Source organism: Phoca vitulina, unplaced genomic scaffold, assembly GCF_004348235.1.
Source record: "Phoca vitulina isolate PV1807 unplaced genomic scaffold, GSC_HSeal_1.0 scaffold5, whole genome shotgun sequence".
Classification (NCBI taxonomy): domain Eukaryota; kingdom Metazoa; phylum Chordata; class Mammalia; order Carnivora; family Phocidae; genus Phoca; species Phoca vitulina.
The window spans coordinates 55,395,596-55,412,141 of record NW_022589708.1 but is presented as its reverse complement, the minus strand read 5'-3'; the positions used below and the strand labels follow the sequence as shown (position 1 = coordinate 55,412,141).

Below are 16,546 nucleotides of genomic sequence, written 5' to 3'. Positions count from 1 at the left end.
ACCCTCTTCCACTCTCATATTGTCTCTCCCTGGGTCTCTCATTGAAATCTGGAATGCTCCCTGCTTCTCCAGTCCACCATATGAAAACTTAAACCCACTAGCCAAGCCAGCTGAACTTGATTTTGTAGGGAGGTCCACCAGGGGGAAGGGAGGAGCCGCACTGGTCAGGCAGGTGGAAGAGAGAAGGGGCCAGATCACTGAGCAGTAATAGCATAGCCCCTTTCATAAATAAGCTCCCCTCACCTTCTCCCTCTACACAAAATTCTCTTTCCATGTCTTTATGGTGGCTAAAGCCTACCTCCTGCCCTCCCAACTCCAGAATATCCTTTGGCTTGCTTTTAATTAAGTGGGGACTGCCTGTTTCCCTCACGGGCCCCACACCCTAGAAGCCAGGCATAGTGCTGGCCTTCTCCTAGCTCCCTATTCTCTCCCTTTATAGACACTCCTCCAGCTTACGTTGACATTCTCCTCCTCTGTTTTCATTCATGACATAATCATACTATACTGTATTTTAATTTATTTTTGTTTCCCTTCTTCAGCAAGACCTTGAGGTCTATAGATGTGCCTTATGCAATCTTGCAGCCCCAATGCCTGACAGTATCTGGCACATAGAAAGTCAATAATTGTTTGTGGCAAGAAAGAGGAAAAGAAGAAAGGGAAAAGGGATAGAAGGGATCCTTGGAAACTTATCATTTTCAGTAGCACATTTTATAAGGTCTGGTTAATACACTGAATGATAGAATCAGATTCACAAATATTTGAGCAGCCTGGAAGGGTGGGGCAGAGTCAGCAAGATGAAATTTAATACTGATCCACATAAATACTTGTTATCAGGTTCAAAAAATAAACTTAAGTTTAGCAAAACAAAACAACAACAACAAAAAAAAACCTCAACAAAACAAAAGGTACAGTACATAAGAGCTACCTTCGAGTATTTGCAGCTTGCTGTAGAGCAAATCTGTTGTAGCTCCAGAGAGCAGACCTGGGAAGGCTGGTTGAAAGCCCAAGGGAGGAGGATTTAACAGAAGTCTGTGTAATTTGTTACGTGCTAAATACACTGTCTCGCACATAGAAATGGTGGCTGTGATCTTTCTTATCATTATTACCAGCATCATCGCTATTATTTATTATTTATAAGAGCTGTCCAACAGTCTGCCTCGGGAAGCACTGAGCTCCCATCCCTGGAAATCCAAGGTTATCATTGGGTAGCCACCTGTCTGGGATGTTTTGTCAACCTGATTCCTAACCCCTGGTCTCCCTTTCTCCATAATCCTGTGATTCGAAGAACAATGCTCTGTCATGTCCTGGGTAGTGAAAACCACAGATACAATTCCTGGCTAGGCAAACTGTATTTTATAAAGAGAAGCTTTGGCACTCCCCACCTTTGTGGCAGCGTACCTCCTTCAAGCAACCCCTCCAAAGCATCGCTTTGATGTTGAAAAATAAAATTGCTTTGTGCGAAAGCTCCTTTAATCTTATATAGATACAAGTGCTTTGTGTCTTGGGGGATATGCCAAACTGCTCTTAGTATTTCAGAATTAATCTCATTAAAGAAATCTCTGTTTAATCCCCACTGCTGTTTGCCAGAGATGTTGAATAATTCCACACCTAATCCTGCTGCCTCTGCACCGTGCACCCTTCTGGATTTGGTGGTGTCTAAGAAAACACATCGGTGGGTTTAGGCTGGATCATGGCATTCCCATTTTGTTTAATGCTGTCATTATAGAGGGCGCCTGGGTGGTTTAGTTGGTTAAGCATCTGCCTTCGGCTCAGGTCATGAGCCCGGGGTCCTGGGATCGAGTCCTGCATCGGGCTCCTTGCTCAGCAGGGAGCCTATTTCTCTCTCTCCCTCTGCCCCTCCCCCTGGCTTGTGTGCTCTTGCTCACTCTCTCTCCCTCAAAAATTTTTTAAAAATGCTGTCATTGTAGAAATGTTCCTTTATACATCTTTATCTCATTTTCCTAATTAAAAAAAAGGAAAGAAAAAGGGTAGGAGGAGCTTGCCTGTTATGAAAAATAACAAATGAAATGATGGGAGTTGCTCATTAACTAGCCAATTCCATATATACTTATGATAAACTATCAGTATTGCTAAGAAAAATGGAGTTCATATAGGATAACAATCAGTTGTCTCTTTCCAAAGAATATAGGAAACCCTTGATTAGATTACCTGGCTTGTAAAACATATTTTGTATATAAATGTATATTTACATACATATATATCAGTAAATGAAATTACTGACTTCCTCCCTCTGGACATAAATTCTGGATCTCCTCCATTAGGAGCCATCAGTGAATGATCCAAAGTTACCACTATGTGAAATAATCATTCATTTATTCATTTCAACAAATATTTATTAACCTCCTCCTATGTCCCAGGCATTATTCTAGGTGGCAAGAATATAGTGGCAAATAAAAGGGAGCAAAGTTTCTATTCTCCTATATATAGATCAATGAACATGATACAAATGTTATGAAGAAAATAAAACAACATGATAAGAGGGTCGCCTGCGTGACTCAGTCAGTTAAAAGTCCGACTCTTGACTTCAGCTCAGGTCATGATCTCAGGGTCGTGAGATCAAGCCCCACATCAGGCTCCGCACTCAGCAGGGAGTCTGCTTGGGATTCTCTCTCTCCCTCTCTCTCTGCCCCTCCCCCATGAGTGCTTGCTCGTGCACATGCAACACACTCTCTAAAATAAATAAATCTTAACAAAAATAAAAAATAAAAGATTGCCTCTGAAGAATGGATTATCGGAGAGCAAGAGCCAAAGTGCAGAAGTAGTTGTAGAAGATGGTGGGCTAGACAAGGATGAGCACAGCTGTAGCAGACAGAAGAATGGATTCAGGACATTTCTTGGAAGATAGTGCCGAGAAGACTTAATGATTGGTTAGTAGATTTGGGAGGACGAAAAAAGGAGGAATCAAGGATGACTCCAAATTTCTACATCTGAGCAATTATGTGAATTATACAAGAGCTTCCCAAACTTTCTCAGTTCATGACACCCTTAGTGTCTCAGTGAATTTTTCATGGCGCCCCCCCTACACCAAAAGAAATCTGTACAGTTTTCATTTATTAGTTATATCCAAATAACTTAATAAATATTGTGTTGCATCTCTATGTCACAGATTTATGTCACAACTTAATGTAGAAACTGAAAGAAAAAAATAATGCTTTTATTTCATTCTTGAATAGCCACAATGACTCTCTAACAGAATGTGTGTGCCCATTGGGCATTGCGTGACTTCTCCGATCTTGGAATCTGATTGCACATGGCCACCCTCATTTTCTACTCCATACTGATTTTTTGCATGGTACTTGCTTTTCATCTCAACAACTGCCAAAAACCCAGCTTTGCAAAATATGCCATCATTACAGGAAGACAACATAATCAAAAATTAGGTTTTCATACAATACCCAACAGATGTCGAGTATTGCTGTTTTCTTCAAAAAAAAAAAAATCTACTGCAGCATCCCTGTGAGCTCTCTGCAGTGCCCAGGGAGCATCAGTGCTCAGACTGGTCGAACCATTTAGAGATGGGGAGGAGGGGAGAGATGGAAAGGGAGGTTCTGTAAGTGAGGGCTGCTTAGGCATGATTTCCATGGTGAACGTTCAAGGAGAGCTACTGACCAAGGAAAGTTAATGAAGAAATGCACTGTACCACAAAAGTAAACCATTCCATATTAGCATAGGGAAAATACCCATTTCCTAATCTTCTTAGGGAATGAGGTATTCTCTGGCTAATTTTCTGGGTAACTAAGAGCTAACCAGAAAACGTTTTTCTTTCAGCTGTTATTATTGAAAAATCTCTTGGCTTGGACTCGGTTCGCTCCCTGACATCGTAAGTACTGAGCCATGAACATAATTGGTCGTAACTACTGCCACATTGTCCCCAGGTCTTGCAGGCTGCACGGTCATGATTGCAAATAATTCTTACTGTCCTCCGTGTTAGACACCTTGTAATCCCAGAAATAGCAATGGAGCGCCACAGGGTGGATTTTATTTTCCTATAGTCATTTTTAAATGCATAGCATTTCCCATCAAGAACACCACACTAGATAATTCCCAGATGTGAGCACCAATAAGAAATACAAATGCAAGATTAAAATGTCCATAAATTTTGTAATCCAAAAAATGTCTGAAAACTGAGAGGCTTCTTGATAAGTTTGTGGCCAATCCATTTGGCCCCAAAACCTGAACTGCTAGAACTCGGTTCACAGCAAAATCCAACCTAAACTGATGTGGAGCCATTTAAAGTTTCTCTTTATCCCACTTATTGTGGAAATGTACATGTTTGGCTATAGAAATACTAATAAGATTTATTACAGGATGCTGCCCCTGAGCCCTCTAGGGCTGACATGTATTTAGGACATAATCACCATAAGGATAGCCTAAATCAGAAACAAACCTGAATGCCACAACCCAACTGGGCCTAAGGGTTTTGAATAAGAAAGTCTTTAGATACGTAGGGCCAGAAGGAACTTAGAGCCCTTCTAGGTCAATCCACTGATATTACAAATGAGAAAAGAAGCCTAGACACAAGTGGGAGGAGCAGGGCCTAATCAAAATCACACATTCAGCTTGGAGCTCAACCGAGACCGTGCTTTATCTCCTGCCATCCGCTGCCCACGGCCCCGTCAGGCACCTCTCTACGTGAGCTCCTGTGAGCTGAGAACACAAGACCTCAGCACACCGCTAGAGTCCACAGGGCACACCCCCAATTAGCTCCTACTGAGATCCTAAGCTGAACTATCTGAAACTAAATATGTCATCTGTTACGACAGTTCCCAGAAATCCCACTTCATTTCTCCTAAGTTTGAAGATTCGAGGGAGGTCAGTTCAAAGGCATTCTATGGGACTCTTCAAGATTAGTCCAGGAAACTTTTAACCGGTGATGTCTTTCCATCTAAATGAATTTTCCTTTAGCAAATAGAAACTCTAAATCATATTCTTTGGTTCTTCTAAATAATTGCCATTAGGGGCTCTCCCCTTGAGGGAATCGCTAAAGATTTGAGTTGTCAAGACTAGAAAGATGACATAACTTTCTCGCCTCTTTGCAGCATGGTTTTGACTTGGAATTGGACAGACCTAGTGTGGAATCCTAAATATGTGAGCCCTGGTCTTCTAAGTTAAAGAATAGGATAGTAACACTTTACCTGATTTTTGTGAATCTTTAAATTGAAAAAAAAATTAAAATACCTTATTCTGTTCTAGGCACGTAGGAAATGCTCAGTAATGACACAAATCCCACCTTCCCCGCCCCCCTTCATCTCACCCTGTTTACTTTATCACAGGAAATGACTGTTTAACCTGGGAGGGGGTGGGTGCTGAGAACTGAAGCCAGTGCCCCAAGAAGTGCTGTGCTCCAAAGAACACAGTCTCTCAACCCACAGGATAGTCCCCATGGGGAGAGAACTCTACCCTGCAATAGCACACCTGTGTCCAAATCCTAGTTTTGACCTGTCTGACCTTAACCAAGTCATTTGCTTTCTCTGAACCTGTTGTCTGTAAAATGGCGGTAATCCTGTTTGCCGCTCAAGGATGCCATGATGAACAAATTCAATCAGGCCCATTTACTGGTTTTGCAACTCAAAGGATTATACAAATAGTTGGAGCTTAGAGAATGAGAGTAGTACCCCAAATCTAGAAACAGGAGAACGTTGTCCTGATTTAGACCAAAGGAGAAGAGAAGGCAGATGTGGCAAATTATGTCCCAGTGAGTTTGGTATTGATGCTGGGCACGGTTCTAGAACATTTCCTGTAAGGGTTTGGGAGCACTTGGGAGAGATGACAGGTAGCACAGATTCCTAGAGGGCAAGTCACATGGGACTGGATTTCTCCCACCATTCCTTAGAGAAGTGGGGAGATCTTGAGGGAGGGGAAGTGAGGACCCCCCAGAAAGTAGAGAGAAAAGGGGCTTCAGAGAGACAGGAAGAGGGGAGGCCCCTCAGGGAACACAGGGGAAGGGGCCTCATGAGTCAAGGGGAGTGGCTCAGAAAGCCAAAGGGAGGAGCCTCGGGGGGTGGGGGGTGCGGGGGCGGGGGAGCCTCAAAGGCTAGGTCCTGCCACCTGCCTAGAGAAAGCTGCCTTATTCCTTAAAAAGGCCTTCTCACTTTCTCTTTTTTTTTTTTTTTTTTTTTTTTCCAGCAAACAATGTAGTAAGATCTTTCTCCCCACTTCAGTTCATTTTTGATGCTCAGGAAAAAATAAAACCATTTCTTCCCGTAAACTATTTTTCGTCACTGTGACCCTCTAAAGATTGTAAGCCCTTCTGTTTCCCTTAAACACTGAGCCCCATTCCCTCACCTATAAAGAGGAGATGATTGTGCCGACATCAGGAGTTGTTATGAAGACTAAGGGGCCCCAGCACCGTGGCTCACGTGGAGATGTTAACTCTCTTCCCCCAGCTTCTCCTGACTATGGATGAAGATGGCAGGACAGTTTTGGCCGGTGTCCTTGGGGCTCTCCGGTTTGACATGTGTACCAATGATTTCATGAAGACACCCCTACTAGGAAGCTGGGAGAGTTCAGAAATGACTGGCAGTCCAATAAAAAAAAAATTGGGGGGAGGAGCTGGAGAAAATGTGAAGCCCCAGTGAGAGAGGAAAGGGACCCATCACCCCTTTGGAGTGGGAGCTCCGAAGGCGTTGGCGGAGCGCCCACTAAGTGTTCTCAGGCATGCCACACGGCGGCGGGGACGCGGCTGTGCTCACACCGGCCTGGGCTCTGGACAGGGAGGGATCAGGCTTCACACATTCATTCAATAACTGTGTATTATTTCCTACTACGGGCTGGGCACAGTTCTAGGCACTTGGGCAAATCAGTGACTGAAACAAAGGTCCCTGCCCTCGGGAGATTTACATTTCAGTGAAAGGAGACGGACAATACACATATTAATGAATCAAGTACTTAGTATGTTAGAAAGTGAAAAATGCTCTGGAAGAATAAGGAAAAAGTAGAGCAAGTTTGGGAAGATCAGAAGGGCCAGGGTTCCTGTGGACGGGCCCAGGGGACAGGAGAGCGAAGGCCTCGGGTGGAACAGTGCCTGCAATGTGAGGACAACGCTGAGACGAGGGTGGCAGGAGTGGAAGGAGGGAGAGGGCAGGAGGAAGCAGATGGGAGAGGTGATGGGGGCCAGGCGGGAAGGACCTGCAGGCCTGAAAGGGCTTTGCCCTTCAATGCAAGATGCGAGCCATCGCAGGGTTTTGCGCGGAGGGGTGAGGTGATGGGACCTCGGTTTTAACAGCAGGCTACCTGTGGAGAATCAGCCACTAGCAGAGGGCTGCAACAGTCGAGGCAAGATGGGGTGGTGGCCAGACTCGGGGTGGGATGCTGGGAAGTGGGAGATCCTCTGAAGGAGGAGCCAGCCTGACTTCCTGGTGGCTGGGCTGCAAGGTGAGGAGGAGAGAGGGCATGACTCCAAGGGCTGTCAGCAGCTGACAAACCCGGGGAGGAAGAGCAGGATCGCAGTTCAGGCACAGCGAGTCTGAGAGGTCTCGTAGACGTCCAAGCAGAGATGCCGAGAAGGTAGCTGGAGATCCAAGCCCGGGGCCCTGGAGAAAGGTCTGACTGCTACCTCCAAACACTTCTAAGACTGTCAATGGGGGAAGAGGAGTGAGAACCCTTGGTTGTGGCTCCCCCAGGGACAAAAAGGGCGGAAGACCGAGTGGAAGTCAGAGTGAGAAAGCCCCCGATTCCGTCCAAGCCCCACTGAATCACAGCTGTGTGAAAGCTGAATGAACTGGCTCAGCCAGGCTATCTCCCGTTTCTAGATAACAGCTTCCTGAGATAGGGCTGAGAGTCGGAAAACGGACTGACCCATTACGCAGGAGGTTGTGTCCTGGCCAAGAAAGACATCACCCTAAAATTCCCTCGGGCCAGGCAGTCTTCCAACGAGAGTTCCAGCCCCCCAAGGATAAAGGAGCGCGCTTCCGACATGTGGCCATCTTTTCCCCCAGGGCCCAGCCACCAGGACCTGGACTGAACGACAGACAGACCCTAGTCTCCCAACCTCTCCCTAGCCTGCAGTCGCTCCCAGGGAGCAGGTAGCGGAAAGCAGTCTCTTTTCTCTCTCCCCATGCCAGAAACTAAATAAGGCACGCACACCGCACACACGCTCACACACACACACATACTTATCTTCAGTGCTGGTTAGGAGAAGTGTGCGGTAACAACATAGCTCACATTTGTGTCTGCCGCTACTTAAGCATGCATGGATTGCTTCATTGAATCCTCACAGGAGAATGGCACTCTTACTCTCCTCGTTTTACAGATAAAGAAATTAAGTCCCAGGAGAGTTCAGAAACTCACTTGAAGTCGCATGTAAGTGGCCAAGCTGGATTTGAGCCCAGGAAACCTGGCCCCAGATCCTGACCACCATGCCCTTCTGCTCATTCCTGCTTCAATTCTCCCTTTCCATTTCCACATAGACCCCTCCTCTGCTGATCCTCTGCAGTGGTTCTGGGGGCAGCAGTGTTGAGTCATTGACCAGGGAGTGGCCGATCTACAAAGCCGCACCCCACTGGGGGAGCGCAGAGGGGTTGGCAGGGCTGGACCTGGAAGGGTCCATCAGCGGGTGTGCGCAGGACCCTGGGGGGAGGGGAGGTCTGGCAAGGGAGCCCTGGCTGGGGCACGGAGCCGAACACTGGAACCAAGGCCCCTCTAGGGCCCCTGTGCAGGGAACAGAGGATGCTTGGGCCTCCAATTGCCCTCCTTGTCAGAGAAGCCAGACCCTTCCTTTCTTTTAAGAACGCAAAGGGCGAAGATGGTGATGACAAAGAACTGCCATTTGGTGCTGAGAGACCAAGGGTCAGCTGAGGTCCTTGGGCTGCTCCCCTGGAAACAGAGTAGTCCTGATGTCCAGAGGGCAGAGGAGGACCCAGGAGGAGGCGTGAGGGGAGGAGAGCAGTGCTGGTCAAACCAGCAAATCATGTCCAAGTATTTCTTTCCATCCCCTCTCTGCTCAGAGCCATCACACAGGACCCCATGAGCTGTGCAAAGCAAACATTCTCATCCTCACAGAGCAGCCCGTTTTCCTGCCCCAAGGACTTTGTTCCCACACAACTGGAAGTCCCTTTGCACGCACATGATTGCCAAAGCATGAAGCCCTACAGCAAGTCTGTAGGGCCGTGGCCCCAGTGAGAGGGACGAAGAACAGCTCTGGAGCAGCACCACCCTCCCATCTTGGAAACCAGTGGGGAGGCCCTACTAATCCCTTTACCTAAAAAACCACAACCAGAGCATGGAGCCTTTCTTTAGGTCACTCACTTGGAAGCCAGAGGTTGCTGTTATTTTTCATGAGATCGGCCATATATGTCTTCCTCATGTATTTCAAACTAAGAATGTTTGGGGATCCTGGCCTCAACCCCTCAGAATGAAAACGGGGATCCCCAAAAAAATCACTGTAGGGAAATCCGTTGGCCTGTCACTTACAGTGCAATGTGGAAGGGGTTACATAGCTCTAAATCTCCAAGATGGTGTTCCTATGGTGACCTCTGATATAAAGTTCTACCCCTCTTCATTAAACAAGCATATGCACATAATCAGCAAATATACTTGGCAAAGCACATAGTATATTATTAATACTTTGCTTTGCTCTTTCATTTATTCACTGAACAGGTATTACCGAGTGCCTATTATGTGCCAATCACCATGGTAGGGGCAGCGTTCAGTGCCGAGCTGTGTAAACACAGCAGCAAACAGCCTCGAGCAAAGGCCCCTTCTCTCTATGGGGCCAGAAAATAAAGCCGGTGCGTGAGTAGGCAAAGTGTGACAAATATCTGTCCTTTTAGTGTATCTTTTGTTTTCCAACTTTTGCTAGAGACAAGGAGCCACGGCTCTACTCTAAGCAAAATAACAGGACCCATGTGATGATGAGCCTGCCTGAGATTCTAAGCAGATTACAGGTAGTGGTGGGGACGGAAGCAGAAAAGGAGCGTGCAGCCCCACTGGGGAAAGGCAGCCTCACCTCAGCATCACCGCCTCCGCGTGGGAAAGCCAGTGCAGGCTTGCCCGAGAGTCCTGTTTCCAAGAGAAGCTGGAACTCACGATTTTTTGTGAATTCTGTGAATTCTAACATATTCACTCCAAATTTTTTTTTTAATTACTTAAGCTGAATAAAATACGTCTGCTGGCCTGCTTTGATTGACGCAGCCCTTTTGTGAAGCCAGTCTAAAATTTAAGGACCTATAACCGACCATTATAAAGTGGATGTTTCATGTTGTGACCACAGAAATTAAGCCGCAATGTGTCAGAAACCAGGGTCAAAATGAGTCGAGATCCGAATCACAAGTCACAACCTGGATGTTTGCCTCAGACACAGGGTATCAAGTTGCCTCGATATTTATTTATTTCTGCCCAATGGCTTTTCTCATAAGTTTCTAGCAGAATTAAAGGGAGAATGTCAAGAGTGCCGTTTCTTTTCTGATCTTTGAAATGAGAACGCAGCGGACTGAGCCTTTTTACAAGGCCTGGTGAGAAAATGGAAAGAAAAGATCCCTAACCCTGAATGACAGCATGCCGTTGGTAAATGCATTCGGGGCCGTCCAGGGGACCGGGTGATTCTGACCTTTTATCTCAAGCAGCTACAAATTTTGAAAGATAGGAGATCCCTGAAGTGTAAGCATGCCTTTGATGGAGTGGCCGGCGCCTACCCGTGCTTTGTCACCGCCTAGGGAGCTGGGCTCAGGAGCGAGCAGGGGTCAGACGTGGACAGCTATAGTAACTGGCACGTTCAGATTTTAAGTCGAAATAAGCCTGGAAGGGCTCCTTTAAAGCAGAGGAGGCTCCCGTAGACATAGATGTAGGCCCCGACGCTTGCCCATGCTCACGTGTCACTTACAGTGCAATGTGGAAGGGGTTACATAGCTCTAAATCTCCAAGATGGTGTTCAGAGGCAATCTCCTCCCTCCTCACGTGTGTGATTTACAGCTCACCGTCCTCCACTGGCGGTAGCAGGTAGCCTACTGAAAAGACACACACAGACCACAGAGCTGTGAGTGACAGAGGAAAGGGTCTCTGCTGTTTCTGGTAAATGGCTGCAAGAGCCCTGTGCTCCGCATTTTTTAATCTTCTCACCTTCCCAGTTAGCACCCAGCACAAAATGCTTCATAATGGGTTCTAAAGCGCTCCCACTGGCTCTGCCTTGACTTTTCCTACCCAGTCCTCTCTCTGCCAGGTTACTTTCCCCTGCCCCAGGAGCTCTGCGTACTCCCCACCCTCTCACCTTCTAAAACACCAAACTACCTCTGAGGCCTTTCCCCTCCGCTTTCCCCAATCCTGCAGTCAGTCTATGCTTTGTGAAGCTGCCTGTCACAGGGTGGGTCGTCAGCAAATGGACTCAAAGATGCAGACCGTGAGATGCAACCAGTGGCAATATAAGATGTGTATTAGGGACCGACGCCCGAGAAAGGCCGGGAAGGACTGGCGGAGGGAACGGTCTTGTGGAACAGGCTCAGCAGGCCTGCCTGGCAAAGCTGACCTGCCTGAGACTTTCATACCCCGTCCCCGCCCTGCCCCCACCTTGTTCAGTCAGCAGATGCCCGCTGCCCGGAGAAGGGCGCAACTTGTGGAAGGTGGCTGTGCAGCCAGGGCAGTTCCTGAAGGACCTGGTGGCTGGAGGCTGTAGACCACAGCCTCCACAGTGGGGCAGCACCCCCTCAGTTCACCACACTCCCCCAGGCTAATCGTATCAGAATGAGATAATCCAAGGGTTCTAGCACCCCTGCAGGTGGACAGATAAGCCCACTGGCCCACTATGAACGTGTTCACGCATCACACTTCTCATGGTGGGCATCATGTTGCACACATGCTGGCAAGAGATCCTATGATCTCATCTGGCCGGTTCCCTAAAACAGAGCTGCCTGGTCTAAGATCTGAAAAAAGGCAGGCCACGATATTGACCCATGAAGTCCTTGGAGCAAATAGGAAGATTCTGGACAGTTTGCCTCCACAATGAGCAGCCTCTTCAGCTTATCCCCTTGTGCTGAATAAGTATTATCCTTTTTAAACTTTGGGACACAGGGCTCTAGAGCCATCTATTCCTGCCCTTCACTCAGTCACTGATCATAGATTTATTGGATATTTATTAAGCATCAGGCACCAAGCTAACCACTGGAGACAGAGTGGGGAACAGGTCACATAAAGTCACTGTCACTGAAGCACTGATAGTCCAGTGGAAAAGAAAGATTGGACAAGTAAACAGAAAAACATAATCAGAAATAGTGTAAGTGCTACAGGAGAGACTCACGGGGTGGGAGAATAGGGGAGGGATGGCAAGAGAGAAAGTCCGAGAGCCTGGCAGGCGCCAGATCTCACATGGAATGGTGTTTACGGTTTATTCCAGGTACAGGGGAAAGCCACAGGGGGATGTTTAAGCACTGGAGATCATGATCTGATTTCCACGTTCCCACGAACACTCTCCATGCAGAATGCCAGGGGCGTGGCAGCCGTGCTCACAGGAAGGCCCCTCGAAAGAGAGCTGCAGGAATCCCGCCGGCCGATGACACGGCTCACTGCGGGTAGTCAGTGGCGATGGAGAAGAGTAGAAGGAATCAAGTATATTATTAAACAAGAATCCATCCTTCCGGCCCTCAGAACGTTCACACTCTGTTGGAAAGACAGATGTGCAAGCAAACCATGTCATATGGCAAAATAGTTACTTTCCCGAAAATATAGAAGGTACAGAGGGAGCTTAGGATGGAGCACGGAAGACTTCCGGGGGAGCTAAGGCGCTCCCAGCTTTATTGGAGCTCGGAGGTAAAAGTAAGTGTTTGTTGAGGGAACGAACGGTGGGTAGTGCTTCTGGCAGAGGGGGCGGGGCCTGGGCGCGTCGAGCATGCGCCTGGCAGACCGCCACCGACGAGGCCCCTCGCTGAGCGCGGCCCGAGGTCCCAGGCCCCGCGCCTGTACCACCCAGCCCGGTACCTCTCCCGATGCGCCTGGCACTCTGTGTATAGCAACCTGCTTGCATGCCTGTTTTCCTCACCAGATTTCAAGCTCCTGCGAGACATCCTCTGTCTTGTTTACTGTGGCAGTAAATAGTTCTCCACGGATCACTAAAAGTCTCCCCTGGTGACGCTACCACCAGACACTGAGTCACTCCTTCACTTCACAGTGTGCAGTAATTGCAAGGTGTGGTCTCTCCTACCAGCTCCTTGAGGGTAAAACCTCTGTTCCCCCTTGTTTGGGCCTTTTCACGGGCCACCATGCACCGATCTGCACACTCAAAGGGCCATCCAAAGACTACGAAACGAAATGAGTGAACAAAAATGGATTTAAATCAATAGGCAGTGGGCAATTACTGACTAATGGGATTTTATTCCTTTCTTGGTTACCAGGATGGTAAAGCGACTGCATGCTGCTTGCTGAAGGGTTTCATCTGCTTAATGCTGCCCCAACATGTCTGCCGAAAATAATCAGTCCTCAGGAGGAACATCCCCTCTTTCCCGTCCCGCAACATCCCAGTATTCCACACAGACCTTATATTTGGAGGAAGGAAATAAAGAGGAAGATGAGAATTCAGAGAGAGAATATCTATCTCCTGAAGACAATGAGTATCTGGAAGAGGAAATCTATCCTGAAGAAGATGAGTACCTGGAGGAAGAAACGTTTCTGAAAGAGAACACATATCTATATGAGACTCCAGAGTATGTGAAGCAGAGAAAGCATCTACAGAAGAAAAAGCATCTGGAAGAAAAAGAGGATCTGTTGGAAAAGTATCTGGAAGACGGTGAGTATCTGGATATGGGAGAGTAGCTAAAAAGAAAAGAGGATGTGTATGAAGAAGTGTATCAGGGAGGGGGTATCGGGAGGGGGGCCCCCTAAAAGAAAGCAATGCTAGTTCACTGCAACGCCCAGGAAAAAAGGTCAAACTTGGGATAGAGCCATAGCTCAGTCTGTCAACCCCGCCCACGGTGCTGACCGACTCGCTCAGGACTGAGGAGTTCTCCGCCCAGCCTCAGTGGCCATGCCCCCAGCCCCGTGCCCACAGAGCAGAGAGGCTTAGTGAACATAAAGCCCCTATTCATAAACAAAACAAACAAAACAGACCCTATAATTTGTGTCTTTTCCTTATTGCACAAGTAATACATGTTTATTGTAGATGTTTGAGAAACTATATGTTAGAAAAACGAAGAAAGCAAACATCACTACCATCCAGAGGGGAACAATCACTTTTACACTTTGGTCATAGCCTCCCCAGGCTTTATAAAGTGTGTGTCACCTGCTTTCTAAGGTATTATGCTTTATATATAATAATTTACATATATATATAAAATTATAAATAAATATACCTTAAAAAGCAGGTGACATATAATACTTACATACTTACATGAACACATGTAAGTATTCATACTTATATGAATACATTTCATGTTATTAAATTTTCTACAAATCCTTTTGATAGTTACATCACACTGTGTTGTATTTTCAAGCCGTAATATTTTTAATCGATTCCTGATTATTATTAATCATTCATTGCTTCTGATTTTTTTTTGGTTACTTTTTCAAACAGCACTTTACTAAACATCCTTAGAGCTCAGTTTTATCAATGACCTCTAATTATTTCCTAGAAGCCATCCCGCAATCTGTTGCTAGGTCCACAGACACTAGTATGCTTCTCACAGTGCCCACTAGGCCCCTGGAAGGCCTCGTCTTACCCTACTTGTGAGTATTTAACTTTGGAGTGATCTCTCTCACCCTGGGGCTGACATTTTTCCAATAGCGCTCCTGCGATTGGCACCTTTTCCTGAAGTCAGGTTTTATTATTTGGCAGTGGCCTCCTTGTGCCGTTGCTAGAGGTGGTGGATTCCCACTTCCTCTGAGGCCCATGTGGTGCCTTCCCTTGCTGTCGTGACTACATGGCCATATCCAACCAGGTGCAGAAAGTTAAAAATCCAGGTCATCTGCATCATCTTAATGTTGACCTAGAAAGAGGACTACTTTATTTTTCTGGATCTGATTCTGTTACCAACTGCGAGCCACTCAGGCAGCTTGAATTTTTAAATCCCAATCTGATTACACACCGCCTGCATCCTAAGTGCTGGGTGTTCTTAGCAGCCGACACAAGCAGTGACGTCTCTCTTCCTCAGATCAGATGCATCATCCTAGGTTCCTCCTACGCTCGTAGAAGTTTCACTGGGGCACTGGAGAGGTAATACCTCTATTGCTGGGAAACTCTCTTTTGTGTGTGCCTCTGCCATGAAGCTCCCTCTCAGAATCCTAATATCCCTGCAGTTGAAATACCAAGTGTAATTCTAATTCTGAATAATAACATTCGGGCCATTTCTTTTGCACAGTATGAATCAAGCATTCTTAACATGTCCCCTGAATGCACTGGGCCTTTGTAAATATATTACCCACTACAGTAGGACAAATACAATGCTGTCAAGTGAATGGAACTGTGTATAAAACAAAAGCTTTGAAAATAAATGCCCTGCTAGCAAAATTTGGAGAGGCACTGAAAAAACTGTAGAGGAATGCTAAAATGCCTTAAAAGGCACATATAGGGAAGAATGTCTTGGTGTGTGAAAACCCAGGGTACCAAGCCACACTGCACAAAACATTAAATTAAGCACTAAATTAAGAAGGGGTCTACAAGAGGACTCGGAACTTTCCAAAAGAATTTGCATCAAGATTTCTTAATGTGGAATATTTTGCCAATACCCTTAAGAGAAATTTGTCGAGCCCTTGGCACAAAGGTGCCTTCCTGACCCCTAGGAAATGCTCAGGACATGCAGATGGAGTCAAGTTCAATTTCATCCATTTCATAAAGTCAGGCGCATACGTACGCACTCACATGCACGCACCTGCATTTATTCTTAGAAACACCTTTTAGAAATTAATTGAACGTGGGCCCTAGAAATGACAAATGGGCTTCTCTCGCTCGGGTTGATGGATTAATTGCTGGAGACTAGTGGGGGAGCACTACGTCGAGGAAGATTCTGAGGGCCCATTTGGGCTCAGCAGGAGAGAGTGCTGTGAGGGACTAGTGATGTCTGCCACAGAATCAGATGGGGACGGAGGATCAGGAGGGCCATTTATTTGTCCGCTTGGGGGTAGGTGTGAGTCTATCGCTAAGAACACTGTTTCCTTCCTCGTTCAGGACCTTAACTGCCTGAGTTTGAGGGTCAATTCTCTCCCACTTCTTAGGGCACGAACTTGGGCAAGTCACTTAACCCCTCTGCATCCTGGCTTTCTTAACTATAAATTAGGAATAACAGTAGACATACTTTATAGGATATTTGTGAAGATGAGAGAGATTCAATCATGTAAAGCATTTGAAGGCTTTCCAATGTTAGCTATTATTATCGTTGTTTTGTGTTTTATGATTCCCCGACCGTTGACTTGTGAAGGGTCGTTTACACTCCCCACCACCACACACCCCGTCCCAATTTATGGATTGGACATAACAAAAAAAGAAGATGCGACCAGCTGGGGTATGGGAGGAATCTGTGCCCCCACCTAAATACTCTGCAGGCAGGTCAATATCAGAGACTCCCACTGCCTGGGACAAATCAGGGTAGGGTCACACTTACAACCTACTCCC

At 46.6% G+C, this 16,546-nt stretch overlaps 1 protein-coding gene across 1 annotated transcript in view; it reads left to right on the top strand.

Annotated features, from left to right (window-relative positions):
- The first annotated feature begins 3,822 nt into the window (after nt 1-3,822).
- The window catches only part of ERICH6B (glutamate rich 6B), a 49,116-nt gene continuing 36,392 nt past the window's right edge, over nt 3,823-16,546 (top strand). The window contains exons 1-2 of the mRNA XM_032402542.1: nt 3,823-3,841; nt 13,338-13,751. Coding sequence (XP_032258433.1) covers nt 13,399-13,751 — 353 coding nt within the window. The 5' untranslated portion in view covers nt 3,823-3,841; nt 13,338-13,398. The remainder of the gene's footprint in view (nt 3,842-13,337; nt 13,752-16,546) is intronic.